This window comes from Vanellus vanellus, assembly GCF_965231255.1.
Source record: "Vanellus vanellus genome assembly, chromosome: 4".
Lineage (NCBI taxonomy): Eukaryota > Metazoa > Chordata > Aves > Charadriiformes > Charadriidae > Vanellus > Vanellus vanellus.
This window is the reverse complement of record NC_138909.1, coordinates 41,808,541-41,830,896: the sequence shown is the minus strand read 5'-3', so window position 1 is coordinate 41,830,896 and position 22,356 is coordinate 41,808,541. Positions and strand designations below refer to the sequence as shown.

Here is a 22,356-nt window from a genome sequence, read left to right as displayed (position 1 = left end):
CTTGTAAGAATGTATCGCATCTACCGTTCACAATGCTTTCATTTGTAAATGCTCTCAAATTGTCTATTTGATGGAACTTGATAATTAGCTGCTGTATAAGGAGACAAAACAGAAGAAACAAGTAGGGATTTGGGGCAACTTTTCCATAGAGAAAAGTGAGTTGCTGAATGACTAGTTCTAATAATGTACAGGAGCTGTAATTATGTGTGACGCCTTGTTGCTAGTTGATCCCACTGTAGGTACTGGTACAGAAAAACACATGGAAAAGAAGCTTGTAAGTAAAAAGGAATTTTCAAGGATATACTTCGATTTGGAAAAGACTCGGGAGCACTAGTGAAGTGGAAACAGTAGGGAGCATAATTTGGTTTTAACCCCCTCAAATATTTAAATAGTTTTTTTGTTGTGGAAAGTAGTAAATTTTAAAAATGTAATTATCGAAGGGCTTATTTAAAATAGTGATTGAAGTGTGCAATAATAGTTTCAAGAGTGATGTCCTGCTGTGAAGGAAAGTCAACTTAGATTTCATAAGCCATAAAACTCTACCTTTCATTAATGTGAAGAGCAAACTATGAATCCCTCCGGAGTACGTTTCACAGAATTTGGCCACCACTGGCTGCTTACCTTAGTTGCTTCATTATATTTGGGATTTTTTTTTTACCTTTTGTTTGATTGCTGTTTGTAACATTGCTTTTTCTTTTTTCAAGAAATCCATTTATTACATTTAATTGGAAGTGTCATTTCTTTGTGTGATTTTTCACGCTAAGGAAATACAAATAATTCTGTAAAACACAATGAATTAAAGATGATTCTGTGTTATCTGGGAATACTCTTAACATTGAGAAAAAATGTTTCTGAGGTGAGATGGTAATACAGTAATGTCACTTTTTATTGATATTGACAAAACACATTTAAAGCATATATTTCCAATTTACATTCTAGTTGGTGCCCATAACTGGCATGTGATCTGCTTCTCATCCAGTAATGAAAAGAACAGAAATGCAAAGTTTGCAGCTTTTAAGTAAGCGTTTATTGTATAGTAATAAATAAAATGTATCTAATAATACAGCTATTGTAAGCACATCGCTCAGTTCAAGGCCAGCTGAAACATTGCGTAGGGTCCTGTTTCTTGCTGAATAATCGCTTTGGTGAGGGTAACACACTGAATAGGTAAGGTAAAAAATGCAGTGCAGCTCTTTAGAAGCCTGATAATACAGTAAAAGTTCAAAAAGAAATGTTGGCAATGATAAAAGAGGCAGCTGTACAGGTATTAAGTACTACGGCATGCATAAATAAAAAGTCACTGCATAAATAAAAAGTCAAGTAATTGGGTTCTATGTAATACAGGAATGTCAAGTTCATAATTAATACATTGAAATGTAGTGCAAGCACCAAGTTCTTAAGAGTGTGAGATTTCTCCCTTAGACATTTTCCTTGGCCTTTTTTCTTAAGCACACAGGTGGCATGGATAAGAGCTAGTATCTATACTTGAGACAGGTATTTGTATCGTGATATATATCGCGGATATATTATACTCACATTTATTTTATCAGTTGTTTGCTCGCAAATTTTTACTTTCTAAGAGAAATCAAAGACTATATTTAGACTTAAGATCTAAATTGATTGACTTTAGACCTTGTCAATTTTTGGACCTAGAAATATGTTATGTGATCCAAACTGGTTGGTTTGTTTTCAAACTTCGATGGTCACTTACTATAACATTAGCAACACTGGTAAAATTGAGTGTGTGAGCATGAGGAGCTCTTCTGCAGAAAATGTTATGGTCCCATTTCGATTAGCTTCCTCCAACATTTTAGGGTCTGTGGGATCTTTCCACCTAATCTGAGCTAGTAAAGGAATCTTTCTAAGGCAGGTAGAGAGAGGTGTTTGCCTTCAAAAGCCTTCAGATGAGGATCTTCTCTACAAATACAATTTTTCCAATTGAGGGGGAAAAGATGTGTTTCTGGCCCAGTTTCCAGAATTTCCTTTTGGAAGCCTTCAAAGCCATGAAGTTCTCTCCTTTGATGGTATAAAGAATTCACATGCACTGCAGGAGGTATCTGAAATTTTAGGCACAAGTTGGACTGGATCCTACCCTACCAGTTTTTTGAGAGACAGAATCAAGAGTTGATTTGGATGGCTAAGAATAGTCTTGGGGTTTTTTTTCATGAACAGGTGATGAAATATAATCTGTTTGGAAAAATGTGTTTTCATTGTACTATTGACTTTAAATTCCCTGTGAACACGGTGCTGTCAGAAATGTTTGACTTACAATTGTAACATGGTACCAGAAATTAATTCTAAACAGCTAGAATGTTGTACAAAGTATTAATTGATTACTATGCTGGTTTTAAATTAGATTTTCTGTTTCAGAGAGTTATACCTCATCAACCTTAAAATAGAGGTAGTGTTGTTACAAGAATATTGAAGTTTGTTATAGGAATATTAGGATGTAAACATGGAACCTTGATGATAGGCTTTGGCATGTTTATTTTTACTAAAACAAAGCAAATCAAATTGTAGAAAATGGTTACATGTGAGACATTCAGTTTGTCCTATCTTTTCTTCTTTTCTTTTTCTCTTTAAAAAAGAGGTTTTCGACAAAACCCGGTGTTCCGCAAAAACATTTGAACGATAAATGTTTAGAGTCTAGTGTTTTAGTACTGTGGTCAGTTACTCAAGTTGCATATATCTAATTGTGAAAAAAAAAAATTCTTTGAAATGTAAAAGATCCTATTTGCACAATATTTAGTCCATTTTATAAGTAGTCAATATTTACTTGATTGAATTAATTTGACAGGCAACGGCAAAAAGGGAGCCCATCTATAGACAGAAAGTGATAGAATGAATATACAATCAGTAGTAGTTTTCTTTCATTCGTGGATTTGGGGATGCAAAAACTGTTTAAAAACTGGTTTCATTAATGCAACTACATGATTTTTCTGGTGTGTACATTTCTGAACTTCAAAATTTCTCATTTGAGGCAGCAAATGATACTGCATCTTGTCAGAAATTAATGTCTGTGGTTTAGAAGAAAATATTATGTCACTATGTCCTTGTGAACACACAAAGAAACAAAAATAATGGTAATGTCCTTTCTAAGACCATTAAGGAATTCTTAAAACTTCTTCGAGAGCTAAGCTCTCGAGTAGTACCCCTAATGAAATCCCTCAAAGTTGACCTCCAGAGTCCTGGTAGGTCCAAGACATCAGGTGCATTAATTTTTAAGTATACCAGGGAGTCCAGCCCTATTTTGGGGGTGTCTGAGAGCTACACCTAGAAATAAATCTTGCAAAGATCTTCTTAATCACGTATGATGACATTATACTTAGCACATGAGGCTTAGTGATCTGTACAGAGCAATACCTATGACAAAAAGCCACCCAAATGCAACTTCCCCTTTCAGAGTCCTAATTATTCTAGCAGATCCCTGGAATTGTTCATTACCCTTGGGGAGCTAAAAATCTGTTTTGGCACACTTTCCCCAAGGCTGTCCTTTATTCTTGTCATAGAGTTCCTTCCTCACTGAAAAAACATTCTGCATTTAAAAAAGCAATTTGTGACATCCTTTCTGGTTGTCTGTTCGCATTTAGTATTTTTCATATTTCCGTCTCTCTGTTGGCACTTGGCACAGGATTTATTAAAAGACTTGGGCACAGTCTTTCTGACCATGGTAGATGTGGTACAAGTTTATAGTGCCTTGCTGGTGCTTTTCAGAGTTGTTCCAGCTATTAAATAGTTCATATTGATCCAAACAATCATAAATATTATTTCTAAACAAACCAAACACTAGTGTTTGAGTTGTTCTGCTAGAGCCATCAGTATGTTGAGAGCAAGGTAAAAAAGTAAGGTGCCTACATTGTTGTGCTTTTACAAGAATTACATAATTTTGTTTAACTGACACTTCTGTTTTTCCAAAGCTGAATCTTACTAGTAATCCAGACTGGAATATTTCAAGTACTTAATAGGGTTTTATTTCCAAAATCCCTTTGGGGGATGTATTCAGATTGCATATATCTAGAAGTATCAGTACTATAAATGCTATATAAGCACTTAAATCTTGTCCTCAGGCCACTTCTGGTCTAAATAGATGACAGGAAGGGGAGAAGGATACTTTGCCCCCATAATACAGTAATACCCTCATTGTACCCCTTGTGGATGGGGAAGTAAGGAATTGAAAAATTAAGTGAGATTTTACATACTTTTTTAAAGTCTTTTAAAATATTTCTTCTATTTCTGTATTAATTTTGTGTGATAAAACTCTAGGGAATTCAGGCATCAAATGCAAAGCACAAAAAGTACTGTAGTCCCACAAATATTTCTGCTAAGAGGCAGTCTGTTTCTGAAGAATACTTGTGCACCTTGTCCTGTTAGAAGATGAAAGACCAGAGGTAACAGAGAATCTTCTTATGGCTTGGGAATAATGTGATTATTTGGAGTCTAATACACTAATAATTTTGAAAATAACAGAAAAATACAAGAAGTCTGAAAGAAAATTACTTATAATTGGGTTGTCTAGATCTAGCATGGTGAGATATTATTATACTAAAATTGCCAAATGCCATTAAAAACTTGCTGCAGGAAAAGACCAATTTTGTATAGAAAAGTGTAAATAAAACTAACAATTTCAGATCTTTGCTTGGAGGTTTTTCATTCTGACTATCCTAAGTTCCTTACTGATGAAATCACACAGCTGAAATTATGCAGAGATAAATAAAATTTCCCTGAACTTCATTGCTGAAGCGTATTTGGAAACCCTGATGTACAGACAGAACTCGTAAGCAGAACAATACCTTTTTGCTTATTCCTGTTAGTACTCTCCCATAAAGTCATTGCATACTTATAAGAGAGAAAAAGAATGGCAGTTTTAAACATAATTTTTGACGCCTTGACAACGCTGACTGCCTGAGAATTTGGCTAGTTCCTGAGATTACCTCCGAAAATGTCCCATAAGCTATACTGCAGAGTTGTACTGGCTGGCAACCTGAACCATAGTTCTAGTTTGCTCGAAAGAAAAGGTTCCTCTAATGACTTTCTGCATGTGTCAGGTTAGCGTAAGCCCAGGCATCCTTAAAGCAAGAGTCTAGAAGAGGAAATCCAGCCTAGAAGTAATTCTGAGCAGGAATTTTAAATTAATGCATCTTTCCTTAAAATTAAGACTTTGAATTAACTAAATCAGTATTGTTGACTGAAATTAGTTTTGACTCAGTCTTTTGTAGAGAATTATCCTTATACACAGTGAAACATATATAGGTGCTTATTGTAGCATTTTTTTTTTCTCCTACCTCAGGTATCTTCTCTACTTTTCCTTCATAGTCACTCCTGTTAATAAAATGGTCAATCTGGTATCCCACAGAATACATTTTGTCTGAACTGTCAATTTATTAGCAAATTGCTAGCCTCCAGCAATAGGATTCCCCCCACACGCCTCCATATAAAATTCTCTGTAACACTTTCTGGACAAGGAGAGACTTCAGGGTGCAAACTTTCACAGGTTTTTAAGGGACGTTGCAGCTGTCCTGTATTTCTTTCCCTTGTACCTTTTGTTGTACAATGAGAGTCAGTTATCCTAGGTTTAGTGTAAGACCTTTGGTACTTGCCCCATGTGTTGCCCTAACCCAGGCTCTGCTTCTATCTGTGTAATCATAGCCAGCAGGAATATATCACAGCTTTAGACAGGTGACAGAGAACGTTATGCCTAATGCTGTCTCCTTCTTGGTCTAGTATGGAGCCAGATGAGTCTCACCTAGATCGGCACTTTTGTAAACAGCAAATATGACAGAAAGCATTCACGTCTGCTTGGTCCTCTCTTTAGTTTAGTCCTTCCTGCTCAGGTCCGTCCTGATAAAACTACATTAGGGAGGAAAACTTGTTCCCAGCTTGTGTGTGGTAGGCCTCAGCTGTGAGATGCTGTTAACTGAACATTTTCTCAGAGCCAAAATATTAGATAAATCCATCACAAGTGAAAGCCTTCTTGCTATGCAGCTTGCACGCTGAACAAGTAGAAGCCATGATCTCGAAGGCAGTCAGGACTCTAGCAGAGTGCATGGGTGTTAATTCACATGTATGATTTGTGTCCTTTATTGTACTGGACAGTGTACTGGTGTTGGACAGAATCACGCAGTTTATTTCTCTTGGTATATTAGATAAACGATATATGTGTAGCAGTACGTGAGCCATATGTATGTATGCTGTTCAGATTTCCACATAATGTCAAAAGCTGTCTTTCTCAATGTACACAAGGATTTATTACTTACGAGCTTGATAAGCAAGCAAACAATAGTTTTACCTTGAAAAGCAGGTTATATTTACTAAGACTTGAAATTCTCCCCTGAGAAATAATCAGAAAGTGGAGCGTTTCTGTTGGTTCCTTTTGAGGAAATGTTTTGAATGCTACTGTGTAAGCCATGGAGGAGGGGTATATTCCTCAATAGTATTTCCCTTGGGATTGTTTTGGCTGAGGAAAGAGCTTAAGCTGGTACTTCATATTTTTCCAGACAATGTTCAGAATTAGCTGCACAAAAGCTCACTTAATTATGCTATATGGAAATAGTTTACAAATAACTGGTTGAAATGAGAGAAAGAGAAAAACTTTTTGTAATTAAGATGTCTGAGCAGCAATTTTTGCTCTTCTCAGTATAATGTCCTGGTACTTAATCTTCAAGAATAAATTACTATCCTTCAACTATACTAATTTCCCACCTTAGTTTCTGCTTTTTGTTTTGTGGCACAACTGTGAAAAACATGTAAGAACAGCGTTCCGGTTGGCGCTCAAAATGATGATATATGTAGTCTGTGATTTTGGCAATTAATTTCCCAGTTCTAGGTGATTACCTGTGGTGATTACCACAAAATCACCTGGTGATTTTGAGATTCTTAGTTCTGTGTCACCTGACCCCCTCGTGTGTCAAACCATATTAGCAGATGTTAAACTCTAGGTATGTACTTCAGTGTTTTCCTGACACTTTTTCTCAAGTATATCACCTTCCAGAGTGACACCTGTATTATTTTATCAATATTATAGTGGAGGAAGAAAGTCAATGCAGAGAGAAAGCACTTCTGGTAAATCTTAAGTTTGGACAGTTCCTTAAAGGTTCTTTAAAATTGTACCAAGAATTTTACTTTACCACAGTAATCTCGTAAAGGTTTATAATGTGAACGTGGAACCGAGGTGATGATCTTTCTGTGGTGTAGCAGTTCTGGAGGAAGTAGACTGCTCCATTTTAGATCAAACAAGGCTGCGTCTGTCTCTGTCAACATGTGCCTGGTTTACCTCTGAAATTTTTTTGTTTATTTATTTCACGAAACTAATATTTGACCTAGATTTCAGATGTTTCTACACTATAGTGCAGTGACTGATGGTCATGAAAGAGTTTGGCTTGGTAAAACAAGCCAAATGAAAACTAAGAAAACTATTTAAAACACTAAAATTGTGAATACCAGAGAAGAGAAAGAACTAAAACAATAGTAAAAATGACAACAAATATATCTGGACTGTAAATAAAAATACAAACGACTTCAGAAGCAAATTCTGAAAAAAAGAAACATAAATTACTTTCAAGGTAAAGCATGATTAGTTTTTGAAATTATTACATCGAAGAGTTATTTAGTAGAAAGCTAGACCCCATGACTGAAGGCACTTTTTCTCCAGTATATGATGCTATTTTGACAGACATATTTGGACATCCAAGGAGCTCTTGGACAAACTCAGACACAAAAAGGAAGCCTATACAGAGGGTGGAAGCAAGGACAGGTAGCCTGGGAGGAAAACAGAGAAATTGTCTGAGCAGCCAGGGATCAGGTTAGGAAAGCTAAAGCCCTGACAGAATTAAATCTGGCCAGTGACATCAAGGGCAACAAGAAAAGCTTCTACAGGTACGTCAGTGGTAGAAGGAAGACTAGGGAAAATGGGGGCCCTTTCCAGAAGGAAACGGGAGACCTGGTTTCCCAGGATATGGAGAAGGCTGAGGTACTCGATGACTGTTTTGAGTCGGTCTTCACTGGCAAGGGCTTTAACCACACCGCCCAAGTTGTAGAAGGGAAAGGCAGGGACTGGGAGAATGAAGAGCCACCCACTGTAGAAGAAAATCAGGTTAGAGACCATCTAAGGAATCTGAAGGTGCACAAATCCATGGGACCTGATGAAATCCACCTGCGGATCCTGAGGGAACTGGCGGCTGAAGTTGCTAAGCTACTATCCATCATATTTGACAAGTCATGGCAGTCCAGTGAAGTTCCCACTGATTGGAAAAGGGGAAACATAATGCCCATTTTTAAAAAGGGAGAAAAGGAAGACCCGGGGAACTACAGGCCAGTCAGTCTCACTTCTGTGCCCTGCAAGATCATGGAGCAAATCCTCCTGGAAACTATACTAAGGCACGTGGAAAATACAGAGGTGATCAGCGACAGCCAACATGGCTTCACTAAGGGCAAATTGTGTCTAACAAATTTGATGGCCTTCTACAACGAGTAACAGCATTGGTGGATAAGGGAAGAGCAACTGAAATCCTCTACCTGGACTTGTGCAAAGTATTTGACACTTTCCCACACGACATCCTTGTCTCTAACTTGGAGAGACATGGATTTGACGGATGGAATATTCAGTGGTTAAGGAATTGGCTGGATAGTCGCACTCAAAGAGTTGCAGTCAACAGCTCGATGTCCAAGAGGAGACCAGTGACAAGTGGCGTTCCTCGGGGGTGCATATTGGGACAGTGCTGTTCAACATCTTTGTTGGCGAAATGGATGTTGGGATTGAGTGCACCTTCAGCAAGTTTGCTGATGACACCAAGCTGTGTGGAGCGGTCAACACGCTGGAGGGAAGGGATGCCATCCAGAGGGACCTAGACAGGCTTGAGAGGTGGGCCCATGCAAACAAGGCCAAGTGCAAGGTCCTGCACGTGGGTTGGGGCAATCCCAAGCACAAATACCATCTGGGTGGAGAATGGATTGAGAGCAGCCCTGCCAAGAAGCACCTGGGGGTGTTGGTTGATGAGAAGCTCAACATGAGCAGGCAGTGTGCACTAGCAGCCCAGAAAGCCAACTGCATGCTGGGCTGCATCAAAAGAAGCATGGGTAGCAGGTTGAGGGAGGTGATTCTCACCCTCTATTCTGCTCTGGTGAGACCCCACCTGGAGTACTGCGTCCGGCTCTGGGGACCCCAGCATAAGAAGGACATGGACCTGTTGGAACAGGTCCAGAGGAGGGTGATGAAGGTGATGAGAGGGCTGGAGCACCTCTCCTATGAGGACAGGCTGTGAGAGTTGGGGTTGTTCTGCCTGGAGAAGAGGAAGGCTCCGGGGAGACCTTATAGGAGCCTTCCAGTACTTAAAGGCTACAGGAGAGCTGTGGAGGGATTCTTTATCAGGGAGTGTAGTGATAGGATGAGGGGTAACGTTTCTAAACTGAAAGAAAGTATATTTAGAAAAAGTATATTAGGAAGAAATTCTTGCCTGTGAGGGTGGTGAGGCACGAGAAGAGAAGTTGTGGAGGCCCCATGCCTGGAAGTGTTCAAGTCCCAGTTGGATGGGGCTTTGAGCAACCTGCTGTAGTGGAGGGGACAGGGGGGTTGGAACTAGATGATCTTCAAGGTCCTTTCCAACCTAAACCATTCTATGATTCTATTTAATAGATAGGTTATGATAGCTTTAGTATATATAAACTTTATTTTTCAGGCTTGGAAATAACAAAAGAAGTTTCTTACATGAAATGTTTTTGTTTGAAGTAGGTTTATTAATTCTGACGTGCCAGTTATAATATATTCCCATGTACTAGGAAGTGTAGATTATAAATACCAGAGTTCAAACTCTACATTTAAATGTTAAACTATAGTTCTTTTGAGCTTCAGCTGGATTTATAGAAAATATTAGGAGATAATAACATTTTTCTTTACTGTTACTTGATACCAGTAATTTGTACTAAAATCATCTGTTCTTTAATGATAGTGCTTGCTCCAGTGTAAATGTTTTTATTTCAAACTCTGTCCTTAACTATGACAAATGTAATAGATAAGATCCAATGGGAAATGACTGTTAGACGCACTTTTTAAAAAATCAAAAGTTTTTTAGAAAGGAATGAGAAAAAACCGAGGAAGGAATAGAGGATAAACTCAATTCACAGGCTAATGCTAGTTAAGAGAATCAAGAAAAAAATACAGATAAAATCTTCTGCAGATATGTAATATCATTCTGACCTTAATTTAGTGATGCATAAAACCTTTGAAATGTTCTGTGCTCTTTCACTATTCTTCAGATAAATTTATTTCATTTTAAAGTAAAATTTGGAACTGACCGAGAGAAATAAAATGAGCAAGTGTGTGGGTTTTTTCCCCTTTTCCTTAGTAGAGATTATTAATTACATAACACTAGCTTCTAGTGTCCTAAAGTACAAAGTACTTTATGATGTGAGCTTTTTCAGCATAGACCACAAATGCTGATTTAAAAATACTTTGTCCCAAGCGTGAAAGTGATGCCTCTTTCAATAAACTTATGCTTAAAATTCCACATGCAGATGTATTATCTAAAATTACCTTATTTGGGCCACAAGATCCATCCCTGAATACACCTTTAAAGTGGCTTTTATCGTATATTACCTTCTAGCTGGCATCTTACTCATTAAAATCCTGTCTCCTCATGGTTGCTCTTTTTCTGCAACTTGTCTTACAATTTGGTGAGCTGGCCAGAATACCAAATACAGAGAAATTTTGTGAGCACAAGAATAATTCCTCCCTTCATGCAGGTACACAAAGGCAGGATAGGAAACAGTATGTTTCACATTGAACTCTTTCTGAATCCAAGGTCTTGAGGAGGTTGTCTAGATAAAAGCAGGACTAGGAAAGAAAAGAGAGATATCTGGAAAGTGATAAGAGGCTTTCAGGATCACAGCCTTAGAGGTAAATAATGTTGTACTGAACATTCATCCTTAGACAAAATGTTTTAAGGTGGAGGAACCTTCCAGAATTTTTCAAATCGGAAACACCTTTTAAATAATTTTGATAACTTTATCTGTAAAAGTTGAATAACACATCTACTGTGTATCCTTATTCATTCAGTCTGCTCCCGTCTCTCTCTGCTCTTACTAACCCACAAAAAAATAAGTCGTTTTCTCTTGACTTTTTATCAGGGGCTGGAGAGGAAGGAAGAGAGAGTCCATTGGTTGAATGCTTAGCTATGTTTTTTAATTGTGTTAAACGCATCAAAAATATCATAAATATAAAATGGCTTTTTTTTTTTTTTTTGCTTTTTCCTTTTCTTTCTGTCAAGCAGAAATAATAATGAATGTGCAGGATCAACAGTGAGCAAGAAAAAGTGAGACTGCCCTGACAAAGTCATAGTTAATTTTGGATTTCTGGGAAAGGGGTGTTTATGGGGTCGTCTGACTTCCACAGGGAGTTTTTGATGCTATCTGTTTTCTTCTTTTCCTGTCTGAAATGGTCAGCCATAGCATGGGCATTCCCACCTACATATATACGTAAAGGAAAATCTACTGATTTCTGAATCTGATTACTGTGTTGTCCTAGTTGACCTGTTTTAGCAGTATAGAAACACTTTCAGATCCAGAACAACTAAGGCGGGCAGGCCGATTTTAACAGCAGTAGAATTCCTGTGTGCTCTCATGTCAACTTTCCTATAGACAAATTCTCCAATCTCATTTCAGCTTAAAGGTTTTTAGAAGAGTAGTATGTAGTAGCACTACATCTCATTCTCTGTTAGGAAGTATACCCAGCTGCTTAGCCACATGCGCCATAAGCCTGTGGGATGACCCATAGCACGTGAACGGGAAGAAACATGTGTGTATATCAAATGCAGCTCACATCTTCTACATAGGCCAGAGGCCTGGCCGTTTCTGAATTTCCCGTCCGTGTCCATCTGTGGGACGGGTACTGGGATTAATTTTTTTAGCAGGTTAATGTAATGATTTTTTTAAATGAAGCTAACATATAATTTATACGTAATATTTCAATACCATACACTCTTTGTGTACTCTATCTATGTACCACTGGAGCAATTTCCATGATGCAGTATTCTTTTGTGGTGGTTGAGCTCAGCAGCTGCTGTATCTTTCCTGCTATATGATTATTTTTTTTTTGCTTCTTAGGATTTGATACCAGCATTTTGCCAATTTGCAAAGACTCCCTTGGCTGGATGTTTAACAGGCTTGATACGAACTATGACCTGTTGTTGGACCAGTCAGAACTTGGAAGCATTTACCTTGACAAGAATGAGCCATGCACCAGGGCGTTCTTCAATTCTTGTGACACATACAAGGACAGTTTGATATCTAACAATGAGTGGTGCTACTGCTTCCAAAGACAGCAAGGTAAAAGATGAGAACAACCTGCATATGTATATAACTGACCTTTTTGTAGTGCTTTATCTTTTTTTTAACATAGTAAGAAGATTACAGTGAACTGCAAGCTCTTAAATGCTTTACCGTGAATTTGTGCTAAGGTTTTTGACCTATTGTGAATACCTAAAGTGAAGGAAAAAAACCCAAAAAACAAAAAACAAAACCAAACAAACAACCCAAGCTAAATGGAAAGGCTTGCTAGAAATTCAAGGATTCTAAATGAAGTGCAAAACAGCGGCTAATGCTTTTACAGCAATATTGTTTCTCATGCCAACTTCCAGTCAGTGTGCAGAGGAAAGAGACCAAAATAAACAACAAAATTACTTAAATGACTTCTTTCCTAATCTATTTTATTCATTATAAAATAAACTTTTTTATTCCTAAAGTAGCAAGTTCTATTTTGTGAGCCTATTAAAATAGCTGAATGAACATAATGGATAAAGTTATTTCCAGTCATTTGGGCCTAAAATGAATTGATTTTTAATACCTAGATGAATCTCTTGTTAATGTCCTGATGTGATTTGGTTAAACAAATAAACACAACCTATAAGCATTATTTTCCTGAAGATCATAGAACAATTTTAGATCTAGGTGAGACATCATGTGAATTATATAATCAAACTGGTTTTAATGAATCAAAGAATTGACTCACTAAATATTGGCTGAAACTGGACAGAATTGCCCCTTCATTTTTCTTACTAACATGAGTGAGATTTTCAAAGGGATAAATAGCAACCAGGGTCCAATTTCTGCTTCTAAAAGATAAGACTGATTTGGTGGATAGTTTGCAAAGTCAGTTCAGCCTTTTTGAAAATTTTAGTATCAGATTTTAAATCTCATTTGTGCCCTTAAAAGTCTCGTGATAAAATCCCATTAGCACTCAGCGTCTATGGTTTGACTCTGATTTCTGTGGAAATAAAGATTTTTATCATGCCACATCTACTAGTTGTAAATCTGAACAAAAATAAAGCTCTACTTCTGTAGATGTGTAGTAAATAGCAGACTTCTTTTCTTTGGTAACTTTGTAGTTAAAAAGTTAACATTTAATCTTTCAAAACACCTTGTTTGTTGTATAGTAGAACAATATTTTGGCTTTTATTTTTATAAGCATGTATGTACTACTAACAAAATTAGTAAATGAAAAATAACCCAGTAAAGAAGTATAAAGTAGTTCTTTACTTTAAAGAACATAACATGTTTTGTTTGGTTGTCTTTAAAATAAAAAAAAAAAAGTGACCACAATCATTTCAGCTTAATATATAAACAGTCTTACTCTTTGTAGGACAACATAATTCTTTTCAATTGTCAGAGAAAGTACAGCACATAAGACATGGCCTTGTAAGGTCCAAGGTTGTCTACCTAATATTAGTAGGCTCTCCTACTAATTTCATATGTGTGTACAGCATAACCAGCGCATTAAGAAAGCACGTCAACAGATTAGTTTCAAGTAGTTTTGCATTCTATAACCTATAAATACTGTTTGTCTAAAATATTTGCTCAGCGTACCGCTACAACCCAAGGATGGTATTGTAAAGACTGATCTAAACACTACTGAATTATGTTAATGGTACCCTGAAGGCTTGAAATCTGGAATCCAGCTTTCAGTGACACTGATTCTCCCCCTTGCAGAATCCAACATTATCGAGCTTTTCTTCCCTTTTTACCAGTTTCCTCACGGTTGTGACCATTTTGTTGTGACAAGGTGCTGATTTAAAACATATCAGATAGCTTTTGATACCACAGTGTGCTTGAGCATATAGTAAAAAATATGTATTCTCAACATTGAAAATGAGGTGAAACCTTAGGTTTGGCATGCACTCCATCCCTCCAAATTAACACTGTCAACAAAATCCATATTCTCCTTCTTTTTTGCAGGTGTAAGGATTAAAAAAAGCTATAGTCTTCTTTTCTCACATCTTATTATTAGCTCTTGCCACAACTGAGTCCTAACTTCCTAGTGTATTAGTGACCCGCTGAATTCTCTGTTCATGATTTGCCGTGTTATGCTAAACCTTGTAAGATATTCGTGTTTGATTATGTTTTACTTGACTGAACAAGCTAAACAGGACCTTTAACTAGACCTTTGCTCTTAATAGCAAAGAGATGGCCAGGTAGAGAAATTCCTTGGCTTCTTTCAGATGTTTACTAAAATAAGTTGATATTCACAGAATGCTTCAAGCCATGTAGAGAGAGCTCTGTATTAATTGAACTTAGTAGGTGCTTTCTGGGCAGACCTACAGTTTTACAGCACTGCTATTGATTAACAGTATATATCATACTGTGATAGAAATTCTATTGTGCTTTTTTAAAATACATAGTATTTGCTTGAGTCCTTATCTGGGAAGCCCTCTTGCTCTTTGGTCTTAGCTTCACAGTTCAAGCCTGTCAGGATCAGACAAGTACTTGCAACTCTTCTTCATTCTTTCTTTCTGCTTGAGGTCTGTCATGATGCATTACAGTACACTAGACCCCTTACTGTGCATTATTCACAACTCCTAGTCAATGTAAGCAACTTCTTATGAATACTTAAGTCAGATTTTTCTTGCTCAGGAAAAGGTCTTCCTGTAGTAGCTGTCCCACCTTCACTAATGCTTCAAGACTTACGTATAGCTTACTGGTGCTCATTGCAATTTTTATTTTGGCCTTATTATGCTTTAGGTGTAGTTTAGTATTTCTGAGATGCATTCAAGACTCTATCATGCATTTCTGCAATACTTCAAACTCTGCACTTTGCCAGCGCTCTTTGCAAGTGTTCCTGTACGCTTTGGTCGCTATTGCCCTCCAGTTTCAAATACCATTCATGCAAGTGCTTCAGTGCCCATCTTCAGAAATTATTTTCTTAGTTGTTTGACGATAGCTTAATACTTTAGTGCTTATCTAAATGCTGAGACACTTGCAGTGTTGGCCTTTTTATAGGTTGAATTTCTTTCTGCCAGTACTTCATCATTATTACAGCCTTCTTTTTGCTGCATTGCTGCTTTAGAGTAGGAGAGTACCCAATTTTGCTGGGAATATTGAAGCTTAGCACCTATGTATTTCTTTACTGTGGGCCTCTGCATGGATCTATTAGTCCAGCACTTCTCTAGATGCCTTCTTCTTACACGTTTTTCTGTCTGTCAAGGCTAGAAGTCATCTTTATGACTTTAAAACTAGTCCATCTTACAGAAGAAGGGTAATTACGGTGATTCATATTTGTTCATCGGTCTTTTCAGATTGCAGGACTTCAAATATGTTTATAGATGGTTCTAAATGAAGGTGTAACATACCTTAACACATAATTGAGGTCCCCAGAAAATTTTATTGAAGTGCAGTATTGATGCCTCAAATCCCTAAAGTTCAAGCCTCAGTTGTCCAAGAACAATTGCAATACTTGACCCCAAGCACAGGCAAGGCATAATACGGCAGCCTAATCTGCAGTGGACCGTATGCCAGAAGCTAGGGCCTCTGCCAAATATTATGTACTTGATAGATGGAAAATCACTGTTTTGTAATCAAATCAGATGAAGAATCTTTGAAAGCTGGAGGTTCCTTGTGTGGGTAGCAGCTCCTTGAGACACGTCTATTAAAAGTCCTAGACATTCTTGACAAATCTACCAGTTTTACTCCCATTGCTCTGTTAACGTGCCTCTTTTTGGTAAATCAAAGCTTAATCGTACTAGCCTTGCAGCACCTCTTGACACAACCGCATATTGATGTCTCAAGGGCCATGGGATACTCTGGTGTACATCAGAGCACTGAAGAACTATTAAGTGGTTCTTGAATCAGTCATAACAATGCAGTGATATTGTCAGAAAGACAATTCCTGCCACATCTGTGGAAGTAGATTCAGGATGAAGATGATTAGGTCTCTTATTTGTATTAAGATTATCAGAAAGACTGATATCAGATTTCTTTCTATTTCAAAGGAAGCCACCACACTGATTTTTGTAAAAGAATTTTTTCTCCTTGGCTCAAGGCTCCCAAAAGTTGTCCAGTGATACTGCTTTTTTTTATTGAAATAAGTTCAGAAATCTAAAAGGAAGCTTTTCCAAACTCAGGAACTAACTGGAAAATAGAGGGAAGCGTTATGATTTGGGGAGAGAGGAAAAAGGATATGCTGTGGACCAAAAGGAATTGGTTGAACTTCTAGCCTGCCATTCTCTTTGACAGTTTTAAGCACCAGAGTGATTTAGTATTGTTAAAAGAGGTTTTGCTGCTTTTATCCTGAGAAGCAAAGCTTAATTGTGAATCTTGAAGACCTAGCTTCTGAGAAGAAGAGAGTTTTGGGTAAGTAACTTTCTCATATTGCCTTGTTAACTTTGGTTAGCGGTACTCCTATTTTTAATTATATCACCTAAGATTTATAGCTGTAAATTAAGATATTTTTTTTCTTTAGGCATAGTCCATCATTTTTACATTTCCACGTGTTAATGCTCGTGCGTGCAACTCTGTGTTTCTAATTTAGGATTTTTTCCCATAGAACCAAATACACGTATTTTTCCTATTTGACTTGTTCTTCTCCTTCAGCATATTTCCCATCTTCTTTGAAAGACAGAATAGCATAGCATAGCATAGCATACAATAGCATAGAATCGTATCAAATCTTTTAGTTTGGAAAGAACCTTTGAGATCATCGAGTCCAACCATTAATCTATCACTGCTAGGTCCACCATGATCTTAGATCTTTGTAGCCTGTGGGACTTGTGTGCATAAATCACTATCATTTTTTAGATTACCAATTAATTGGAAATACCTTTGGTTTAAGAAATAATTGATCCTCAGAATGTTGTACAATTAAGAGCTTAATGCTTTAAATATCAGGAAAGACAAGAACCTTAGTTTTGAAAGGCAATGAACATCTCTGGCATAACAGTGAGCATGATCATCACCAAAGCACTTGTTACAACAAGAAATGTAAAACTTTATGTAGCCTCAGCAAATACTCGGAGACCAAATACTTAACACCCAATACCCACCCAATGATGTCAAGTCTCAGTGGCTTTCAAGAGCACACACAGAAAATTGCTTGGTTGTCTGGAGAGACCTCTCTTGAAAATTTGTTCTGTCACTGAGTCCTGTGAACAGTATTTTAAAAGTAAAGCCTGCTTTTAAGGCCTTCACTCTGAAAAGAATAATTATAGTGTGAAAATGTGCCCCACCAGGGTTGAGGCTACTCTAAACGTTTCTAAGTTTGTTTAAATGTATGGGTTACGTAAACAGCATTTAAAATGTAAAGCCAAGAGAAATTAACAGCCTGCTGTCAGTCAGGGTTTATTATTGTCTTCCAGTTTCTATTTACTCTGTTAGATAAGAGCTCATGAATAATGCCAAAGGCCTATTGGTATATTTAGGCTATATTAGCCAAGAGGCTCTGTGTTCACCAGAAATATATTTTTGATCCCCAGTTCATCTAGGCATTTGTCACCAGAGTTTGAGCATTTCCACAAGAAAGGCACCTCCATGTATTATAATGTATTCTTGCCGTTCCTGCACTCCTTTGTACATCTTGTGCTGCTCTCAGCTGGCTAAAGGGTGGGCACTCTTGTTTTCCTTTAGGAGGAATTCAGGAAAGGCTGCTTGGACTATCGCCACTCAAGTGATTTTTGCCTACCCATTGCCCCAAACAGTGACTGGGTTCTGGTCTAAGTGTGTGCTTCATCAATAAGCAAGGCCAGTCTTACTCATCTTCAAACTAGCTTGGAAGATATTTTTTTTTCTGTTTGCATGGGAAAAAAGGAGTTTCACTATATTTCACAGAATCACAGAATGGTCAGTGTTGGAAGAGACCTCTGGAGATCATCTAGTCCAACCCTGAAGGGAAGGGAGTTCAGAAGGGAGCCTTGAGTTAATTGTATGGCAAAGATGTATTCTAAATAATTAGTCTGCTGAAATGGGAAATGCATTTAAGAATCACAGAATGTGAGATTTCAGTGGGAAGTTACCAGAATATCGTCTGGGAACAGTATAAGCGAAAGACACATGAGTAAACTCAGTAATACTACTGCTGATTCAGAATGAGAAATGCCTTTGTGCTAATGGTCCAATGTAGTCCTCAGTATCAGTGTTCAGAGATCAGTACTTTGCTGTCTTTGATTCTTTCACTTATTCAACAGTATTGTATACACATTCACGTCTTATTTCCTTCCCATTCATGGAGCGTTCTATGACTTGCTTGCAGTCGAAACTTAAATGATTCAGAACTGGAGTAAGCTGTAACTCTGAAGAACGGAAAGCTGAATTTTAATACCTATTCTGCTTCTTAGAGCCATCTAAAGTTTGACCGCTGTTTTTAACTTAGTTGGCTGAACACGGGGCTTTGTACCCGTAGGATTCAGTCTGAAGTTGTTGCAACAGAATTACAATCTTGCAGACTTCAGTGGAGAAAATTCTTACTTTCTTAGTGTAGTACGTGGAGTACAAAACTTGAACATGACTTCTTACACGGACAAAAGGGAAAGGATTAAAAGAACCATCCTGTTTCTAACCAATACATGAGGCAAGCTTCACAGTCACACTCTGATTTCTGTAGAATGATAAAATAGGGTGTGATAGAGCTACTATTTCGGTCTAGCATTCCTCGATCCTCCAGACTGGTGACTAGATGCTCGTTTACAGCTGGGTTAACTGGGAGTGGCCTTCTGCAGAAATCCATGGTGGTGCTCTAATTCATAATTCTGGAGCTGCAGCAAGGTGCAGTAATTCTTTTATTTCAGAGCGTAGAACATGACTACTAGTGCAGGGTGAGCGTGTTTCAGTAGTTAGTGACCTTAGAACGTAGCAAACTGCAAACTTAGTCATACGCTTTCTCTCCTAGATACCGTGTAATCTGTTTAACATTGTTATGTCATTTTAGACCCACCTTGCCAAACAGAACTCAGCAACATTCAGAAGCAGCAAGGAGGAAAGAAACTCCTAGGTGAGCCATAGATCATTCTTTTGAAGGTTTTATTGCTTACATAAATAATCCTAGTGAAACAGCAACATAAAATCAATATTAATCCAACAAAGATAGACCGCAGTAAATTCCAGCAACAAAATTTATGAAATTTTTGAAAGCTATTAAACTTAGTTTTATTACCTTACCAACCAAAAGGTATTACATCTGTTTTATTACCCTAATAGAAGGTACGTTTTTACAGTTATAGAGGGGACAGTCTAAGGCACTCCTAAATTAGTATCTCTGCTGATCCTTTACTTGTAATATTCTTTAAGTAATTGAAATCTTTGTTGCGAATCAGTTTATACTGTGTCAATAATACTGAAATGTAAAATCTTCATTTTACTATTGGGCACTGTATGAAAGCTGCAATAAAAGGCTTGGCCCAAAGTAGTCAAAACTGTATTTCTGCTAAGGATGGTTTCTAACAATAACGATACCCTTCAAAATGTTTTCATATGAATGGGGTTTGTCTGCATTTTATGTTTCTTTCAAAAGGTCTCCATTAGTTCCAGATGAAAAACAGTGGATTATTCAGCCTTAGGCAAGTCACAGCCTCACAAAATAAGTCCCCAAGTGTGTCTCTTGTACTCTGGATGGGGAACCCTTTTGGCTTAGAGCCTGAATTGCCTAGGTCTTTTGCATATAAATGCAAATTTAACATTCTTTTTTGCATTTGTTGTTGATAAAATTGACGTGTTACACTGCATTTGCCTGCTGTGGTGAGGCCCTTATTATTCAAACTTGTTTGTACTCCACAGATTATAGAACATCCCATTCAGGGTTGGGTGCTACATATGAGCCTTTTCCCCAGAATACAGCGAAGATCTTGACTGAGACGTTCAGGGAGTAAGGAGTATGCATCACAGGACCAATTAAAAATTTAAGGGAAGATTGGTCACTTTATTTCTTGAAATCAGTCCATGACTGATACGCGTTATTTTCCCTCCTACATTTGATACATTCCATCGATTTCTGCTTAACTTAATTTAGTAATAGTAAACCAGTCGGTGTAGAGTCTGGAACGAGGAAACAGCAAAAGATAGTTACTTTCTGCTGTAATTGTTACATTGGCCAAGAGGCAGTTTTTAATATTCAATATTTATATATCACAGGGCAGTACATCCCCTTATGTGATGAAGATGGGTATTACAAACCAAGTCAGTGCCATGGAGGCGTAGGGCAGTGCTGGTGTGTTGACAGATACGGTAATGAGGTAACGGGGTCCAGAACAAACGGTGCGGCAGAATGCGGTAAGTTAAGAACCCTTTGTGGCATTTGGTTTGGAGGTGTTATTCCCTTCGTTTACCAACCAGATTAACTTTTTTCAGTAAGACCAGATGTGGGACCCAACTATGTGGATGTTGAAACAAAAAAACGAAAAATTATAATTTATTATTGTTATTACTTCATTATTCTTTTGCAACTCCTATCACTGTATCAGCTATTATTAGACCTCATATGTGTGTTTAGCATAGTGTATATAAACCTAGGGAAAATTAATTATCTAGAGCAGCATTAGACAAGCACCAAAATGCTTGATGAAATCCCTTTGGGTAATCAGCGTGCCAGTGAATTCAGTTTGACCTTTTTTTTTTTCAGTTTATGTTTGGGGGACTTGCCAAAAGTTCCTCGCACACTAAATCTTCCCTTATTTTTCCCTTCCCTGCAGCACCGTGCACCTTCTTCCAAGAATACCCATGTCACCTTTATTTGATGTCCCAGTTGTAAAAAATGGCAATAAAATATTTTCCTTTTTTTAAAAAAATGTCTTACTCCTTTCCACTTTGTTTGCAACAAAAGAACATAGCTTGAAACAAAGGGTAAATTTAACACAGTATTTGACATACAGGCTCAGACCTATTGTTCATCTAATCCAGGATCTTTCTGGAAAAATGGACAGTCCTAGATAGTTCAAGATAACATGTAAGAACCGAACAATAGACAGTGTATATTATCAGTAGTCCTTATTGTCCTCTGCAAGTTGGACGTATTTCTCTTTCAGATGTTACTGACAGCCATTATAGTTCCATAAATCTATAAAATTTGTCTCCTTTTGTTTACATTGAGAAATTCACCTCTATTGAAGTAGTTTTCTTTGAAGACAAAATAATTTTTTGTATTATTTGTGTTTTATTTCTATATCACACTATGTAGTTTAAAATAAGTAATTGTCCTGAAACTAAATATTCCGGTGTGCCTTTTGTATGCTTACGTATATTATACTATAAATTTGTAGTGTATCCTGTGTGTCTTTTCTATAACTATCATACCTTTTTAGCTATTGATTTAGAGACTTCAGGTGATTTTGCCTCTGGCGATTTCCATGAATGGACAGATGATGAAGATGACGAAGATGAAATAATGAATGATGAAGATGAAATTGAAGATGATGATGAAGATGAAGGAGACGATGATGTTGATGATGACGATGATCATGATGGATATATTTGATGATATTAGGGGGTCCAGGAATTGTACCTTTCTAAAATTCACAAGATGACATTTCATAAAATCCCTTTGCTCTCCAAGATCAAAAGGATTCTAACAAACATGTATATTTTGTATAATTATTTCAAACATTGCAGCTGGAGTCATAGACTTTCTTTGTTTAAATGAGAATAATTATATTATGTGCTTTTGAGTTTTTAAATGCCTTTGTGCTGAAGAAAACACATTGGAAGTCTAGCCTGAAGAAAGAAATGTTATGTGCTACTGAAAATACAAATGTGCAAAACCACACTATAAAGACAACCATTCTCTTTAAAACTCCAGTGAAAAGATATTTGCCCTTACTTGGAACTGTGCATGTCCTCTTCAGAGCACATACTGTAACTTAACTTTAGTTCTGTCAGTGTGTTAGGCCCTGCGGGCTTTGCAAATTGTCCATTTAATAAATCAAAAATGTATTACAGTAGAAAAACATTGGTGCACGAGTAGCATCTCACCAGCCTTTAATTAACCAAAGGTATGGAGAAAAATTATCAGGAGGGAAAAATAAAGCAAAGTCCTCCTTTGTGTTTGCATTTGTAGTTATGTTTTTTATTAGGAAATGGCTAGGTTATTGAAAGGATTTTTCAAAAGCAGTAGCATGG

General features: G+C 37.2%; 1 protein-coding gene across 3 annotated transcripts in view; it reads left to right on the top strand.

Annotated features, from left to right (window-relative positions):
• The window catches only part of SPOCK3 (SPARC (osteonectin), cwcv and kazal like domains proteoglycan 3), a gene marked incomplete at both ends in the record, with an annotated part of 233,312 nt that extends 211,597 nt beyond the window's left edge, over positions 1-21,715 (top strand). For all 3 annotated transcript variants that reach the window (XM_082482511.1, XM_082482510.1, XM_082482509.1), the window contains 4 exons: positions 12,094-12,315; positions 19,178-19,240; positions 20,377-20,514; positions 21,543-21,715. In XM_082482511.1, coding sequence (XP_082338637.1) covers positions 12,094-12,315; positions 19,178-19,240; positions 20,377-20,514; positions 21,543-21,715 — 596 coding nt within the window. The remainder of the gene's footprint in view (positions 1-12,093; positions 12,316-19,177; positions 19,241-20,376; positions 20,515-21,542) is intronic.
• Positions 21,716-22,356: the final 641 nt, after the last annotated feature.